The sequence below is a fragment of the Platichthys flesus genome, chromosome 5 (assembly GCF_949316205.1).
Source record: "Platichthys flesus chromosome 5, fPlaFle2.1, whole genome shotgun sequence".
Taxonomy (NCBI): domain Eukaryota; kingdom Metazoa; phylum Chordata; class Actinopteri; order Pleuronectiformes; family Pleuronectidae; genus Platichthys; species Platichthys flesus.
This window is the reverse complement of record NC_084949.1, coordinates 13,692,162-13,708,877: the sequence shown is the minus strand read 5'-3', so window position 1 is coordinate 13,708,877 and position 16,716 is coordinate 13,692,162. Positions and strand designations below refer to the sequence as shown.

The 16,716-nt window shown below is 40.5% G+C and overlaps 2 protein-coding genes across 2 annotated transcripts; both read right to left on the bottom strand.

The window, feature by feature from the left end:
- Nucleotides 1-630: 630 nt before the first annotated feature.
- Nucleotides 631-4,123, bottom strand: sumo2a (small ubiquitin like modifier 2a). Its single transcript, XM_062387208.1, has 4 exons — nt 3,968-4,123; nt 2,929-3,060; nt 2,110-2,181; nt 631-1,150 (listed from the first exon to the last, which is right to left on the bottom strand). The coding sequence occupies exons 1-4, from the start codon at nt 3,986-3,988 to the stop codon at nt 1,085-1,087; spliced, it is 291 nt and encodes a 96-aa protein (XP_062243192.1). The 5' UTR covers nt 3,989-4,123; the 3' UTR covers nt 631-1,084.
- Nucleotides 4,124-5,134: 1,011 nt separating this feature from the next.
- LOC133953284 (ADP-ribosylation factor-binding protein GGA3-like) lies at nt 5,135-15,947 on the bottom strand. Its single transcript, XM_062387119.1, has 17 exons — nt 15,870-15,947; nt 14,177-14,261; nt 13,913-13,988; nt 13,727-13,825; nt 13,525-13,648; nt 13,216-13,319; nt 12,125-12,205; nt 11,798-11,935; nt 10,688-10,769; nt 10,307-10,432; nt 9,633-9,863; nt 9,498-9,517; nt 9,022-9,389; nt 8,413-8,663; nt 7,693-7,862; nt 7,446-7,556; nt 5,135-6,730 (listed from the first exon to the last, which is right to left on the bottom strand). Exons 1-17 carry the CDS (start codon nt 15,904-15,906, stop codon nt 6,620-6,622), a joined length of 2,214 nt encoding a protein of 737 aa, XP_062243103.1. The 5' UTR covers nt 15,907-15,947; the 3' UTR covers nt 5,135-6,619.
- Between the last annotated feature and the right edge of the window lie 769 nt (nt 15,948-16,716).

Sequence of the window (16,716 nt, the reverse complement as noted above, 5' to 3'; positions counted from 1 at the left end):
TATATATATAACAAATAAACGGGTCAAATCAAGTCAATTGACAAACTTGATTGAATTAATTAAACTTTCAAACTTAGCTTTGGCTTTCCTATTATAGGGATTAAGTCCAAAATGATCCATTGGGCGCACATGGCTTGATGATAATTAAAAAGTGCCCCCTCTTCTCCACAATAATGACACTGTAAAACATGTGACTTGATGTCCAAAGCCCAAGGAATGCTGACTAAAGATACATTATCACTTTTACAACAATTCCTGCCCCAATTAATATGTGCTGTTATTCAAGGACAGTCGTTTCTTTATTTTTAAATATATTCAAAGAAATGTATTTCAAAGTAAGAATATATTTAAATGATAGAAATAAGCCGGTTTAAACACCGCTGGTTAGGCTGACTACTGTTACCCCGAAACAAAACCCACTGCTCATCCAGTATCAAGTTTGGCTGATGTGCTGGAGCTTAAAGAAATCCCCTTGAATGGGGAAAAAACATTCAGGCTTTTATATTTGAAAAAAAAATATTTATTTGACTGAGAATGCAGATGCTTCTATCTCAGTTAGTATTATTTACCCAACAGATATCTGCTGTTTTAAGAATCCTAAAGTATCCATAAAACAAACAGGGACATGTGTTAAAAAAAACTCAATTTATTTCAATACTACATTTTCATAACAGATGTCAGTGAATTTAAAATGCAGGCTTACTTCACAACAATAACAAAATTCCATCTGAATCAGAACCTCAATGACATAAGTATAAAAACAAAAACAAGGACCAAGACATTTACTTGTCAAAACTTCTACAAAGAAAAGAAAAAAAATAAACCACAAGAAGCTTTTAATTTCTTCGGCACATTAGACATACTGCCGCTCACGAGTTGTCTACACCGTGCAGTTCAGAAATGTCATTATGTGAATGACAGCGTGATGAAACCTTTCTACACCAACTGTGCTGCTGTCTTCCAGCATTTTGAAAAAGTATTCCACTTGATGGTATCAACACTGGTCATGAGCATTTGAAGACTTGGCTTAATAAACATGTTCAGGGTGAAAAGGGGAGGTAGGGATGTTTGTAGGAAACAGTCTTTAAAGAGAGAAGCCACCGGTTTGCTGTTGGAACACATCAATCGTATCTTCATCCTCCATTTCTAGCTGCAAGAGAAAGTGAGATGGAGTGTGCTTGTTAATAAAGTGAGATTAAGCATTGTATTCCAGTTTGTTTACTTCAATTTAAGTAGATAAATGACAGAGCACAGTTGACTGTCCTTTCACAGCTGCAACGTGCTGTCTGCAGTCTGCACTTGATCTTTATACAATACCAGTAACACATCAGTACAAGTCTTCTTTTTGGTCAGTAACAGGTATAAATTGAAAGATGAGAGCTGGTGTTTAAAGGCTGGTTCACATCCAGCAACTCTTTCTACACGTTGATTTGTTTCTTTACATCAGTTTCCTCCCATGTGTTGGATTAATTGTTGATTTGTCAGCAGGTTTGTGCAAAAACGGATAAACATTTTCCACTAAACTTGGAGAAATAGAGCATGAGCCTGGTAGGAACTGAATGTGGATGTGGATTAGGAGTTCCTTGAGTTTCTTTTCACGTTCTTTAACTATGATAAATAACTTCATGATAAACTATGCATTTTAACTTTTTGTTTGGTGTATTATTTGGCTTCGGAAGAGATACGTGCTCTACTGAGTGCTACAAAGTGTTCAATGCTAATAGTTAAGTTGCATTTCTACACAACTATTTTGTAATTTAAAATTACAAGCATTTTGTTAACTGTTTGAAAGCACTGTTATTTAACCCCGGAATGTTGGCACAACTGAATTGCACTAACATTTTTATTACAACTGTATTTTGCAAATTGAAGTAGCATTGCTAAGGTTTTCACTTTTGGTAATCCTGTTATCTTACCACATTCTTTTTTTTAAACACCCTGATGTATATTCCACCATTAAAAATGGCAAACATTAAAATCTACATTATACAGTGTTTAAAGCAAACAGTGAGGTTGTTATATATCCTCTTATTCTGCAAAAGTTCATGATTACAAAAATTTATCGTAATAATGATCGTTTGTAGGCTGAACAAGTGGGTGTAGTCTTACCTGCGAGGGCGTGTCTGTTTCATTGATGGGCTGACCATCAAATCGAAATCGTATTTGCCTCATAGAAAGCCCCTGTGTGGACAGATGAGAAACATTGTTAAAAATATCGAAAATTATCCATATGTTTCACGGAGATGACCAAGAGGTAAAGATGCCCAAACATTATCCTTCCTGAAACATACCTACACGTTTGTGAGACAACTAGTGAGAGATTCTTAAAGGCATAGTTCACCCCAAAATGGAAATTCACTGCTTGTCTACTCACCACGATGTCGGTGGAGGGGTGGGTGAAATGTTTGAGTTCACAAAACACTTTTGAGTATAAGAGGTATAAAGCGTTAAAGCCAAATCCATTACAATTTAAGTAAATGGTGACCACTTCTTCAAATTTATAAGAACATAAAAGGCCTCCATACTGCTCCTGTGAAGTCACCTAAGTGTCTGCTAGCCCTAAGGTTCAAATTCGACACGAAACAAGGTCCTTTACACCATGTGTTTAGCCAAAAGGTCAAATTTGAATATTGGTGCTTACAGGCACTTGGATGGCATCACACAACCAGTATGAAAAACATATTTTTTCATGTTTGAAAAGGTGGTCGGCATTTAATTCTATTGACTTGGCTGCAACACTGTTATGTCCTGAAACTCCAAAAGTGTTTTGTGGACTGGACCAATTCGGCCACCCCTCCATCGGTATGGTGGTGAGTGGACAATGAGGTGATTTTAATTGTTCTGTGAACTATCCCTTTAAGTCTTGCAAAGTTTGTCTGCACCCCAAATCGTCTCATGAGTAGCATCACACGTGTGTAACGGTCTTACCTGTCGTTCGCAGTAAGCTTTCATCAGTTTGCTGAGAGGAGTGTGCCTTTTGATCTTGAACTGCACCACGGAGCCGTCCTGGCCTGCCACCTTCAGGTTGATGTGCTCATTGTTCTCCGTCTTCACTCCCTCCTGAAACACAGGGTGCAGAGAGTCAAGCTGCGGTGTAGATGTGATGCAGCGAGGAACACGACGCCGGTTCAAATATGGCCTCAAACATCTTTAAAGTGCATGCACCCCCCCCTCAAAGCCCTTTTAGCCTTTGCAGACTACTGAGGATCCATGTACAGCGTGTACCCCATTGATTTAAATCTATATAAATAAAGTTCAACATCATTGAAGCGCAGACATACGTGAAGTCAGCGCCTCTCTGCCCGACTGCACTTAACTCAGAATCTGTGTGATCACTGAGCGCGGAGAGAGTGGGGGTGCATTACAACTTCAACGTTAGCATTAGCATGTAGCGCTGAGCAACCGACAATGGCCTGCTAATTCTGCTCAAACCCAACGCCCTGCCCAGGGAGGAAAACGCATCTTGCACAGATAAACCCCTCTTCTCCCGACACAGAGAGAGTTCAACTGGTAAACGGCGAAGTTTAACTTTTTAGTATTGAGGTAAGTTTTTTTTTTTTTTTTTAAATCAAATCATTCATTTAGTCCCGTAGCGGTCTCGTTGTGCTACTCCCTCTTGTTAACGCCATCTATGTATAAACGGTTATATCGCCTCGTGCTGCATGGTCATCACTAATACCTATATCAGCTGTAGTGCACGTGTGGATGCAGCTTACTTAAGATGACCACAATTCGTATTTTTTTCCCTACACACGGGTCTGCAACACGTTAGCTTATTATGCTAACGTAGCCCGTTAGCTTGCCAGCTCGGTGGCTCTGTTTCTTCGGTTAGCTTTCTCTGTGATTCCGCGGTCGTGGACTCACCGGTGGCACACGCCGGTGTTTCGAGGTGTAAACCGAAAAATGATGGCGCAAGGATGAGCTGCACAAAGTCAACAAACCCCCCAGAACAAAAGCCGCTGCTCACCTTGGGTTTCTCGTCTGCCATGGCTGCCGCTGTCTGTCTGCGCCTGTTCTGCTGCGGCTGCGCTGTCCGGCGCGCCACTTTGCGTCGGGCTGCTGGGAGGCGCTCAAACACGGCCGCGCCACAACGACTGGCTGTGCGCCCAGGAAGTATACTGTACCCATTCAGTCTATATACCAGACCCATGTCAGCTCAACCACGCGGGTCTATAATATGATGCGAAAAGCACAAATAGGTTTTTTTATGATTTATTTTTTAACTATTGACACCAAATATATTGCTCAGTGTACGTACTGAGGGGGGGTCTTTTTGAGATATTATAATATTCAGGGCCCGAGCACTGACAGGAACTGAAAGAGAGTGAAATTGTAAGGATTATTCTTATTATTTTTCAGGCAAATTAATTGGCTTTTTGAGGGCTTTGACATGCTGAAATTCTTACAAAAATTTTGAGAACATTTGACGGGTGGTGAAAATTTACTTACTTATTTATGTATTTGTTCTTCATTTATATATATATATTTTGTTGGGCAATCGAACCCAAACCATCTTGTTGGCAAGCACTCTACCCCCCAGGCCACACCGCCTTTGCATTATATTGGATTACCTGGTCATTCCCATGAGAAACTAAGAACAGAAAGAAGATGGACACATTATTTTGTGTTTATAACAGAAAACCTTGTATTTTATACTATACACTACATATATTTGACAGCCATACTTAAAAGTTACTTTTATATTTTCGGATTTTAGATACTAGATGATTTAACAGGCTTTAAAAACCTATTGTTAGAGAATGACCCAGTAGTGTCCGACCTTGGCTCGTTCAAGTTTAGTTTTAAATGTGTTTTTATTTTGTTCTGGTTTAATTTGATACTCCTTTACTTCATACAATTTCAAAGTGAAAATGAGGATCTACCTTCTCAGAAGTATAGGAAATAAAAGCAGCAACATTAATACCCTGCTTACATAAAAGTGCATCAGCAACTATTTTACACTCAGGTACTTTGAATTTCCAAAATTGATTATGATTGACAGCAACCTTCAAACTTAAAAAAACATGGCCCAAAGCTTCACAATCCTTTTGATTATGCCATGTATCTTACCATATAGTGGATGATCATGATATGTGTATTTACATTTTTTCTTTTTAATTTTTAGGGTTTGAATGTGTAAACTGTCTTTCACCATTGTTAAAAGTGCTATTCAACCACAATGTATCATTATTATCAGTGTTACTAGTGGAAGTAGGAAAAACATTGTTGATTTGCTACTGCATTGATACTGGCCTTAAAGACACGCACAAAGCAAGCTACATTTTTTAATACAAACTCATCTCATTCTTAACTTTTTCCAAGCACAGAAATAGATTTTCAAAAAATAGGTAATGACAAGTTTATTTAAAAATCTATGACAAATAAATACTTTTAGAAGAAATTTGTAGAGAATCTGCTTTAAAGCACTAACAACTCCAGAAGGACAAAAATAAAGACAGTTTCTTTTTTGATGAACATACAGTTAGCCAAATGCTTTTAATTAACCACCACCAAAAAATGTTTTGTGTATATCTAATAAAAATCTTCCTAGTTTGATATCAGAATCTCCCACACAAACCAAACAATTTACAATCTACTCCTTCAGCTTGGTTTCCACAACAAGGTGTAAGAGCAAAGCTATAGCACGAGACTGGGTTCCGACAGTTAGTCCAGGGGTTAATCATCAGCTTGTCTGCAATTCCTTTAGCAAATCAACTCCATGTGTATCAAGCGTCATTACCCCTGATAGCGCATGTTGTACCTGCCAGGCGACAACTGCAGTATCATACAGTGAGAACTCAAACCATCATCTACAAAAGAAAATAACAATTAATTTATAACAATAAATACTGAGACAAAAAAGGAAACCAAATTCCGAGCTATGATTTATAGCATAGCAGTCAGAAGACAAGTCAGAGTATTCAGTAGTAACTGTGAGACATACTGGAAGCAGTGATTTGAGAGTAACTGATTTCTAATGAGCCAATCTGTGCCTTTTATTTAGCAACAGAGGGGCTCTTGTCCCCTCTAGTCCGATGTCTTCAGCGTAAATCATTGTTGTTCTACATTGTCAGCAGCCAATCATGTGAAATGCAGATCGCAATCACACATTCATGTGACCCCGGCTTTGCACTCTCCTTCAACGTAAGTTTATGCTCTTTATTAAGACGGTCTGGTATCCAAAAGTGCAAGTATTCTCCATCAGAACGGATATGGCCGGAGTGCAGGAGTCAACATTAAAATAAGACCAAAAGGATATTACAACAGTAACAACTTAAAACTCACGTAGCAATATTTACCCATGCATAATCCATGTAATCAGCAAGTTCACACTGTCACCTATTGCACCATGTGGATTACCGCTGGCACTAAAGCAACACTTACATTGGATCTATGCTACAGGACTTTGGCTACTTCAGTGGGAACATCTCAAGCTAAACAAGTCCTTCAAGTTCAATCAAAGACTATGTTCTTCAAAATATAAAAAAAGATAACTTCAAATTTTCCCATAAAACGTCTGATACAACCCTTTCTTTTGACTTCTGAGCTGCACTAATACAGTCATTGATTGAGTGTTGTAGCGTCTGCATCCGGTCATCCTACAGCAGTGGGCAGGGGGCTATAGAGCGCCCCATCTGTCAGCAGGAGGAAAATCATTCACCTCCCCGACCTCTGTGAGCAGCTGCTCTCCCAATGTGAAGGTCAGCTTGTATCTCATCCGAACCTTCTCCTGCAAAACACACACAGAGTTTGGCATCTTGCTGTAATATACAAGATCTTGACAGGCAGTCACTCACTACATTTATATCGATACGTGACCTTATTCAGAACAAGACATTTCAGGTATGATGATGTGCTAATAGAATATTTTATTCAGAATCCCATTTAAATGTTACAGTCCATAATCTGACTCACGTGATTACGTCCACCACATCATTATGTTTGTCATTTTTTCTAACAATTTCCAATTCCCAACCTGAAATAAACTAATATGCGACGCAACCCTACAACACTTATGGTGTTTTCTTTCAAAAAGCTACATTTGCACATTTCTGCATTTGTTGTCAATGATTGGTAACTGTCAATGTTGCAAGATGAAAATCAATAGAACGTTATACTGCAAAGGTCTTAATTAGACTATTGCTTATTCTGAGTACGACCTTAGTGAGTTTAATCACAAAATACTGTTAACATAGCAGGGTCTTATTCAGACTATTTTCTTAATAGGGTTAATATTGGAATATTGGTGTTAATGTAGTCAATGATCAATACATCATCAAAACAGGCTGCCGGATGTTAAACCAAAAAGTGTTAATACTGTGCTGTACTGTATGATCTCAAACACGGTCTCAAAGTATGTGAGGGTTCTTTCATTAATACATGACATTTAATATATTCCTAAATACTATATTATAGTATATTAAAAGCTCCATGCTGAGCTTTACCTTGAGAGGATTGGCGAGCAACATGACCTGAGTAATGGCAGCAGGGGGAAAGATTGGATTAAAAGGAGCCAACTCGGTCCCTGAAGGCGGCTGCAGTCTCACTTTCATTGTCTGGAAAAGTGGCAGAGCAGACATCCATGTGCATTAAACAGAAGCAGCAACCCACCTCAATTTCATGAGTCAAACATCTGCCTTAAAAAAAAAGCACACTGTGTGGCTCCCTCTGCAGTCACAGAGCAGGTTTTACCTTGGGTACAGCGGCTTGCAGGACAACATTCCTGACAGGCTGCGGCGCTGTGTTAAGCATGGACGACACTACCACCAGTACATCCGGCCTGCCTGGTGGACAATCACTAGCAAAGTGCAGCAGGACACGAACACCGTTTTTGTCATACGCTGTCACAGGACACACTTTACCTAAAATTCAGGACACAAAGAGGAAGGTAAAGGTGAGTATTACAGATATTGATTAGACACATCTCACTGCATTCAGCTATATTAGCCAGCTAATGTTCTTGATTTTCCATAAAGCATTCATCCCTTATTGGTGTCATTGGGAAAACATCACCTACTATCTTTTTACAGTTTCATCAAGTTTGCCACCTTTGCCACACAGTGGCATTGAGGGCTAAGGTTCAGTATCACAACCGTCTTTCTTAAAACGTTTTTGATACAGGGTCTTCTATCAAGGTCAGGAGATCAGGCAACATGTCCTTATCAGGCTGAAATTCATTACTAGAGTTATTCCATTCATATTCATTTTCTCTATGTAAAATTGTTCTGAACTACCTGGCAGTCAAGCTGCAATAATTAAGTCATGATCGAAGCCAAAATGCCAAACATTTGTTTACTTCCCTTTTCTCCATGGACTTGAAACCTGACACAATGTGACTTCCTTTGTATTTTTGTCTCGACAAAAAACACCTTTAGAACACAAACTAGTTTAAAGCGTTCTCCTGGACCTCACTTGGTTTGATGGCATCCAAGGGGACAAGGACATTGGCCAGGGACACTTCCTGTCCCCTGCCTGGACTGGCCTGGCTCAGAGGGAGGATGGGGGACAGAGACCGTAACAAGGGGCTGTCATCTGCCTGACTCCTGGCGGGTGGTAAGGCGGATGATGAGGAGGAGACATCAGCACTGAAAGACAGAGGAGCAGGAGTGCACAGATCCTCACTGTTCACCAGCAAGCTGCCAAAGTCCATCACACCAGGGGTACTGTGTGGATAAATCACAAAGAGAAAGACTCAAATAATGATAGAAATATATATTGATTACCTGTATTGACGAAAAAATTACAACAAATATTGTGCAGTGAGGTGTAGGATTACAATTTTGATCTGGATCAAGGATCTTTTTTTCACATAAACAGAGTGTGTGAAATATTTGTGAATTTGACAAGAAATATGCAGAGATCTTAGTGATTTTGTTTTTTTAATATGACTGATATCAATGAGCGAAAAGTTTTTTTTTTCATTAAGATTCAGCATCCAAGATAGTAAGAATACACATGGACAGCTTGGTGCTAATGCATTATCCCTCGCTGCTTCTACCTCATGGTTCAAATACTACTCACTTTGTTGGACTTCCCAGATCCAGCAAGGCCAGGTCTTGCAGGTTGTTATGGACAAAGGTCGAAGGAGAGTCACTGAGTGAAGTGGAGAACTGCTGTGGAATGATGTGGGGGGCTGAGGCAGGGGGCAAGGCCATGCTGAATGATTGAGTCTGGGCTAAGGTGGTCAATACTGAACTGGGGGGCTGCGGGAATAAGACCGATGTCGTTGAGAAAGATTCGGTAAAAACCGGAGGAGTCGGCAAGACAGGGCCAGGGAAGCTTAACGTGGAGGCAGCTGCAGAGAAGCCATCTGGAAAAAGTGAATATGTAGATAACGGAGGACCAGAGGGCGAAGTTGTGTCAAAGAGATGCACATCCTGACTGGGATCCTGGAAACATGTCAATGCAAAATATGACTAGTTAGAAATATGTGACATGAACAATTGGAATTGAATCAAATAAAAAAAAAAAAGCTAATATATAATTGATTTACTTACAGAGGCAGGTTCATTGAGGCCTGTAAATAAACATATGTAAAAGAAGAAATAGGTAAAAACATGTTGCATCTACGTATTGATTAATGCTGTCATGAAAACACACTGCGAATAAAAGTAAATTAAACTGCACCTTACCCAAGGACAGCAGCTCTTCATCCAGCAGAGAGAGAGCAGCAGAGGGTGCACTGGGAGCAGAGGGTGCACTGGGGCTCGTGGACTGAGGCTCAGCAGCAGCAGACCCACACAGCAGGTCAGCGGGAAAAGACAGAGAAGAGGTCGGAGGTTGTTTCTCTGGCGGAGAAGGGCTGTTGAAATCCAGACCCACCAGGTCAATCAGGATCTCTGACTGGTTCGTGCTGTTGGTGCCTGGCAGATTGAGGAAAGCATTTGCACAGGACAATAAAGATGTATTGCAATAAAATTCAAGTGTCAGTTCACCGAAATACACGGCCTATGGCTAACTACCCACATGGATAAATCCAGTTTCAACCGACAGAGATATAAACTGCTCAGGAGATACACACTATCTTTACAAAAAATTACATCTGAATAGCTCAAGAGAAAATGTTTACTTCCAGAATAATCAGAGACCCTGCATATGTTGAGAAATTCATCTCTCTTATAAATTAAAAACAAGATCTCTGTCCTTTGTATAATCTTAATTTGTGAAACGCACAAAACTGAAAGTTTTATAAAGCACACAATTATGTTTATAAGGGAATTGAAAATGTCAGAACCTGGAATACCAAATGGCAAAATAATGACCATTTTCTACTCCTAACTGTGCTGTCCTCCTCATTAAAATGTACCTTGTTGGACTGATGTCCGTGGTTGTTGTGCTTCTTCACTCTCTCCGTTGAGAGTCTGTCCTTTCACAATCTTCTTGTAGGAGTTAATGACTTGGGACAGGTCATCACTGGCCTGCAGGATGTCGCCTGATAAGGACATTTTTAAAGTTCAATCACGGTGAGGTTCAGGACTTTCTAAAACAACAATAAACATGTTCTTTAAACGTAAGAAGTCTATAAGCAGAATATCTTTCAGTCATGTGGGCACTCTGGTCTGACAGGCTGTTGGCCGTACATCAACACAAGGCCTGTGGGAATCATGACTCAACCTTTGTATTATTAACTTAGGCTAGCAAGAGCACCCAATCAGGATCGATGGAGCCAAATGACATGATTTCTCACCCAAGCTGCTTTCATTGTCCTCGGTCTCAGTAGCGAGTTGAGACACGGTTTGCCTGAGCTTGTCACAATCACCATACAGCTCCTGAAGAGAAAGAGGAAAAAAAAACTGAATATCCACATCTTAAATGTAATTTAGACAAAGAATATACAAAGCTAATGTAAGACTTATGAGAAATATGTTATTAATGAGGATAAACGTATGGTAATCTTGTAAATAAATTACTTCAGTAAATATGTTTCATCTAATTGGGTTGTGGAGTTAGTCTCAGAATGGTCCTGTTCAGACCTGGCACTGAGGGCTGTGACGGTATGGATTACTTTAGATTACTGACAGAGCCGATAAAAACTGGGTCCGTGCCAGGGCTCCATGCACTCTGCCTCGGGCAGTGGATCTGTGCATGGCTCCCTGGATGTCTGCCCCCCCCCCCCGACAGCTCAGAGACACCTGTCATACACCTGATGACGGTAATGAGCTCATCCCACGGTAGGCATCACATGACCAGGGTATTGCTGTAATGTGGTTACCGTCACAGCCCTAATGGTATTAACATGCATCCTGAGAGTTCAGATCACAAGTTGCCAGCACCAGCTCTTCTAAAAAAATAGAACGTCACTGTTGATATTATGAGGGTGTTTACAAACAAAATCGATGTTTGGACATTGGAAAGATTAAAAATACTTGGTACTAGTTCAAATTGGAGGAGGTCAGAGGACAGGAGGATAGGTGGTCCATTATATATGGTCCAGGGACACATGGACCATATAGCACAAAGAATGTGGCCAAGTGTGTCCCAGACCTCCTATGAATGTCTTCTGAGTCCTCGGCTCTCAGGCTGGATTGAGGCAGATTTGGTTGCATTAGGACCTGAACCGTGATCAAATCCCTCAGAACAGATCTTAACAACAGTTCTGAATGGGGTCAATGAGTTGGTTTAAACTGCTTGATCCAACGTTAAATCAAGCAGGAGCAAATTACTATAAACACATTTGAAGCCATGTAAGCAAGATCAGGACTTTGTAACCATGTTTCCAAAAGGATAAATCAATAACAAAGAAATTACTGAATTTGTTTCAAAAGGTTGTTTAAGGCTCATCAGCAGAAGAACGAACCCTGATAAGCTCCTTGTCTGCGTCCGTGGACTCCTGTGGGCTGAAGTGTGCGAGCATCTCACTAAGGAGTTTGACACTGTTGTTGACTGCCTCCAGTGTGCTTTTTTGTTTTGTTGCTTTCTGTGTTCTCACTTCGTCCTGTGATAAGAAAGAAAAGGTTGAGTTGCATAAATAGACCTCATCAAGCATGAGTGTCAGTATTAAACCTGTGGGGCTTTAAGATAAAAGCTAAGAAATGCTTCCAATTGGCTTCCAGTTTCTCGAGATAAAACCCTGATTAAAACACAAACAGAAAAATCCAAACATTTAATTTGGACACTGACACACCTCCTTGACCATGTTCTTGATGAGCCGATTGGCCTCTTGCAGATCTTCAGGCTTCTTGCTCTTGAGCAGATCGGATAATCTCTGCAGGGATGAGAGAAACGTCAGTGAGTAAACAATCAAGCTCGTCTCCCACAAATCACCCAGCCACAAGCAGCAAAGTTACATCAGCTCCCAAATTCAGGAAAAACAAACTCCATCCATAGATCAACAGCCGTCAACACAAAGTAAACATGCAGCGTTGACCTGTTGGGGAGTCGTGAAACCAGTGGGGCGGTGGGAACAGGAAAAAATAAACAAGACCAGGTTCAGTGATGTCAATGCAAATTAAATATGACCCGTTTTTCTGTGGGATGGTATCAAGTGAAGATTTTACAGTGACCAGCAATAGAGGGGAAGAAAGAAAGAAAAAGACAGAATGATCGTCAAAACACCCACAGATGAATGAACACTAGTTTTATTATTATAGTTTTATTACTATTATTTAGTTTCTTCCTAAGATTCGATCTCAAACAATAATGAGCTACATCCATACAGAATGCATGCAGCAGTAAAATAAGGTGGACCATGCACTCGTTTTGAGAAAAGAAGCTTAGTTCAATTGAGTTTGGCTTAGCACACTTTATAACTTGGGTTTAGATCTGTATGAACATTTCAAGTATATCTTGAATTATAGAGCAGTATGTGATGGAGTATTTCTTCACTGGGGGCAGTGACTTGTAGGAGCTGAGCTTCCAATATTCTCCATGTCACGTTGCATCTAATGGATATATATGAATCAAACATCTATTTACTTCTCTAACCATCTCCAGAAAAGCTATTAAAAGTCAAACTACTCCTTTAATAGTCATCAGCAATGGATGATCTAGATGTAATGGCTAAATGTCAAGGCACTTGGATAGTCTGACCCTACAGGTACCAAACACTGAAAACTAGGGTGGAGTGTATCGATATCAGAACAGATATTATTTACAATCTGTGCTGTGCCAATAAACAAAATATATAAATATCAATGAGCAAAAGAAATAAAATGGGAGAGTGAGTTGTGTGCAGTGAGTAAGTTACCGAGCAGATCCCAAAATGATTCTCCTCACCTTGCTCTTCTTCTCGTCATCAAACACAGGATTCTTGGGTCGCGGAGACGCTGACGGTATTAAAGTGGCATCGAGAGGTATTTCTGGATCAGCTAAAACAATACCTACAATAGAAAATGACAACGGACAGCTAGTGGAAACTGTAAATGACAATTCTTTTAATAATTTTAGTAATTCATGTTAACAAATGATCTTACAAGGAACAACACAGTCATGACAGCCTGTTCATTAAGCATTCATATGGTTTTACCGTGTTATTATATCTCATCAGCATTTTTCAAAAGCTGTTTTAAGTGGCTGGGGTCTCACCCTGAGACTTGAGCATCTGATAAGCTTCCCCGATCTTTGCTTCATCTGGCAGAGACACAGTCCAACTGTACAGCATCTCGATCACTTTCAACTTCACCTTTTCCGACACTTTTTCTCCCAGGTACTGAAAAACAACGAACCAAACGTCAATTCAGGAAACCCCATCCCCATCTGAGGGTGTTTGAACATTTATATTACTTACCTTGGGTGACACCACCTTGATTAATTCATTTAAAAACCTAAATTTCCCGACTTCGTTGTGGAACCTTTGCCCGCAGTTCTTCATACAAGCCTCAAGGGCCTACACAAGGAAAACAAGTGTAAATAATTATCTTTGAACTGTGCAACGAGAGGCGGTATGACACGGTGAAAGGATTACGCTACAGACCGTTAAAGCTTGTATCGCCTCCCACTCCTGAGGGGACTGGATCTTGTGAGCCAACAGTCGAACTGATATTTGTGGGCTGGAAAAATAAAAATAAAGAACAGAACAAAACATTTCAACACAAACTAAATAACAAAAGCGATAACTCAGAGCCTTCACAATAAGTTCCATGTGTTCACCACAGCGAAGACTCAGATGGGCAACATTAGATGAGTGGGACGCAACGTTGTGGGAGAGATTGAGTTAATTAAATGAATGTGACCATACCCTTCCAGCTCCTTATTGATTTGGTCACAGAATCCCATTATGTACTCCCAGTCTTCCTGTCTGTTGGACGGGTTGGTGGCTCTGTCTGAAAAGAAAAGGGGACAGTGTCACTTGACCTGGCTGCTGACAGCACATGTATGTAATGGTACACGGTACATAACCCTCAAATACCCATGACGCAGAGTAACTACTTATACTATTTCTTTGCACTACTTGTACAGTTTAAACATACAGACAATCTGATTTGATATTTCATCATTATGTTATTTGAATACCATGTGAATGTATCCCTTACTCCTTGTTCACCTCTACTTACTGCCAAGTTTGATAAGAATTAGTTTCACTGTATCATGCCACTTCCTTATTGTATTCTCATTTAGACTGTAATTTATATTAGGCACTGGTTCTGCATTACTCTGTAGACATATTATATTTAGATTTTACTCGTATTACACTTTGTAATATCAGTTTCACTTCATGCTCTATTCACTGTATTCTATAACTGGCACAAGACTTCGTTTCCTTCAGGATGATAAAGTCTTATCTTATCTGGATGAAGGCTTGGGAATAAAGCCTGAAACATGCTTCTGCGTTTTCACGGGCCCGTAAGCGCAAGAGCCCTTCCGGGTCCCTTACGTGCTTATGTATCCCTCCTTACGTGCTGACGGGTGTCGACCCCCTTTTCTAAAATTTACGGCAAAGCTCCGCAAGCTCCCTCAGCCCGCAAGGCTGTGATTGGTCTGCTCTACATCCCTTCTGGAGCTGCATTTCCGGTTTCATGCCCCATAAAACCGGCAGAAATCACGGAAGATTTAGAAGAACGAATATGGACCATATAGAAGAGCACTTGGCAGAAGATATCCGATAGTATGATCACTTGTATAACCTGTCACTGACTGGCGGATTTGTCCGCCAGAAAAAGGCTACGAGGAGCCGCAGTGGCTATGTAAATAAACAATCGACGAAGAAGAAAGAAGGCGTCTCTAAGGTCGTCTCGACAAAATGCATTACTCCGCCTAGTGTTCTGGCGCGGAATTGCTTTGTAAGACGCGCAACGGTTGGGGAAGCATGAATGAAAACGAGTCTTGCGCCACAGCGGCGTGAAAAGACGCAGACGCAGTCGCAGAAGCATGTTTCAGGCTTAACACCAAGCTCTGTCCCTCTATAGACCCGCGTATAGAACAACCCAGACAGATATTATCCCGCATTTTAAACGTATCCTCTGAATCGTCTCGTTCCCTCCCTGCAGACACTCTGCACCCGTTTGTTATTGCTGCTTAACATCCTGTTTGAAATCTGGGTAAGTTAACGCCTCGGGCTGTTTATGCAACTCCAGGGAGCGAAAGCTAAAGCGCCCTATGTGTTACCAGGAGAACAGAACAATAGAGTTATCCTCAACATTTAAATATACACATATATATATAAACATATAAATATATAAAGGATTTATGTATCAGTTCAAGACCCATGGAAACCAAACGCCAAAGCTGATTTAGCTAGCCAATGTCCACCAGCAGCTGTCAGTGTTAGCCACTTTCTGACAACACACTCGAATTTCAAGCGGAACTCTGCGTTCACGCCGATGTCAAGTGAGTCCAAATCGTGAGTGCGACAGCTGCTGTCCCGCGGCACATATCTGCGCGTGTTCAGTGTGAGTGAAACCCGTGGAAATTGAGTTAGAGGGTCCACTTACTGAGCCAGGACTCCAGCGACTCTCCATCATCCGCCATGTTTTCTGTGCACCGCGATGCTGCGTTCAGGACTGCTCGGGAAATCCCGCTTCTCACAGAACTACGCTCTCATGGGTCATGTTTGTATAACTTCAGCTTCATGTAATGGGACTGTACAAGTAATCTCCTGTCACTTATATATAAAAGTGAGGATCATTGCAGTGAGAGACTGATACATAATAAGTCTAAACCTGGGAGGATCCTGCTACTGGTTACCGGCCAGACAGCGAGCCAAGCTAACCAGTGACGGGCTATTGCAGCTATTGACCCACAGGGACACGGGTTCCGTCCCCGCCTGAAACATGTCTCCAAACTGTTACTTAGTCCTATGAAACTTTCAGATATCACCTATTTGAATGTTTTTGCAAAATGTACAATATTTTATACAATTAGGACATTGGCTTATTGAGAATGACAGAGAACATTAAAACCGTCTGCTTTTAATGCTTGCATAGAAATGGGATTGTGGTTAATACAATAATATCAATAGATATTGTTTATATAGCGATTTAATACATTTGTAACAACCACTAGTTACACCTACACAGAAAGTTTATTTTATTTTCTCATTTAACAAAATGTATATAATTTCGTATTGAAATATATATATATATATCAATAATATATAATAGATAGAAAATCTATAATAAAAAGTATTGACAACACCGAGACGATGACATTTTCTGGTTGAACTGTTTTGCAGTAGCTTTCCACTCCTGTTCGTGTTGTAAAAAGCTGAAATAGCTTGATTTCATTGTTAACAGACAGGCATGTTCACAGATAGACCCCTAGTGGTGCTCAAGCACTGGC

Coding starts and splice junctions, on each gene's coding strand:
- sumo2a (XM_062387208.1), bottom strand. CDS start 3,988: ATGGCAGACGAGAAACCCAAG. Junction 3,061..3,967: donor TGGCAGACGAGAAACCCAAG/GTGAGCAGCGGC, acceptor CCTGTGTTTCAG/GAGGGAGTGAAGACGGAGAA. Junction 2,182..2,928: donor AAGCTTACTGCGAACGACAG/GTAAGACCGTTA, acceptor CTGTCCACACAG/GGGCTTTCTATGAGGCAAAT.
- LOC133953284 (XM_062387119.1), bottom strand. CDS start 15,906: ATGGCGGATGATGGAGAGTCGCTGGAGTCCTGGCTCA. Junction 13,989..14,176: donor ATCAATAAGGAGCTGGAAGG/GTATGGTCACAT, acceptor TTATTTTTCCAG/CCCACAAATATCAGTTCGAC. Junction 13,826..13,912: donor AGGCGATACAAGCTTTAACG/GTCTGTAGCGTA, acceptor TTCCTTGTGTAG/GCCCTTGAGGCTTGTATGAA.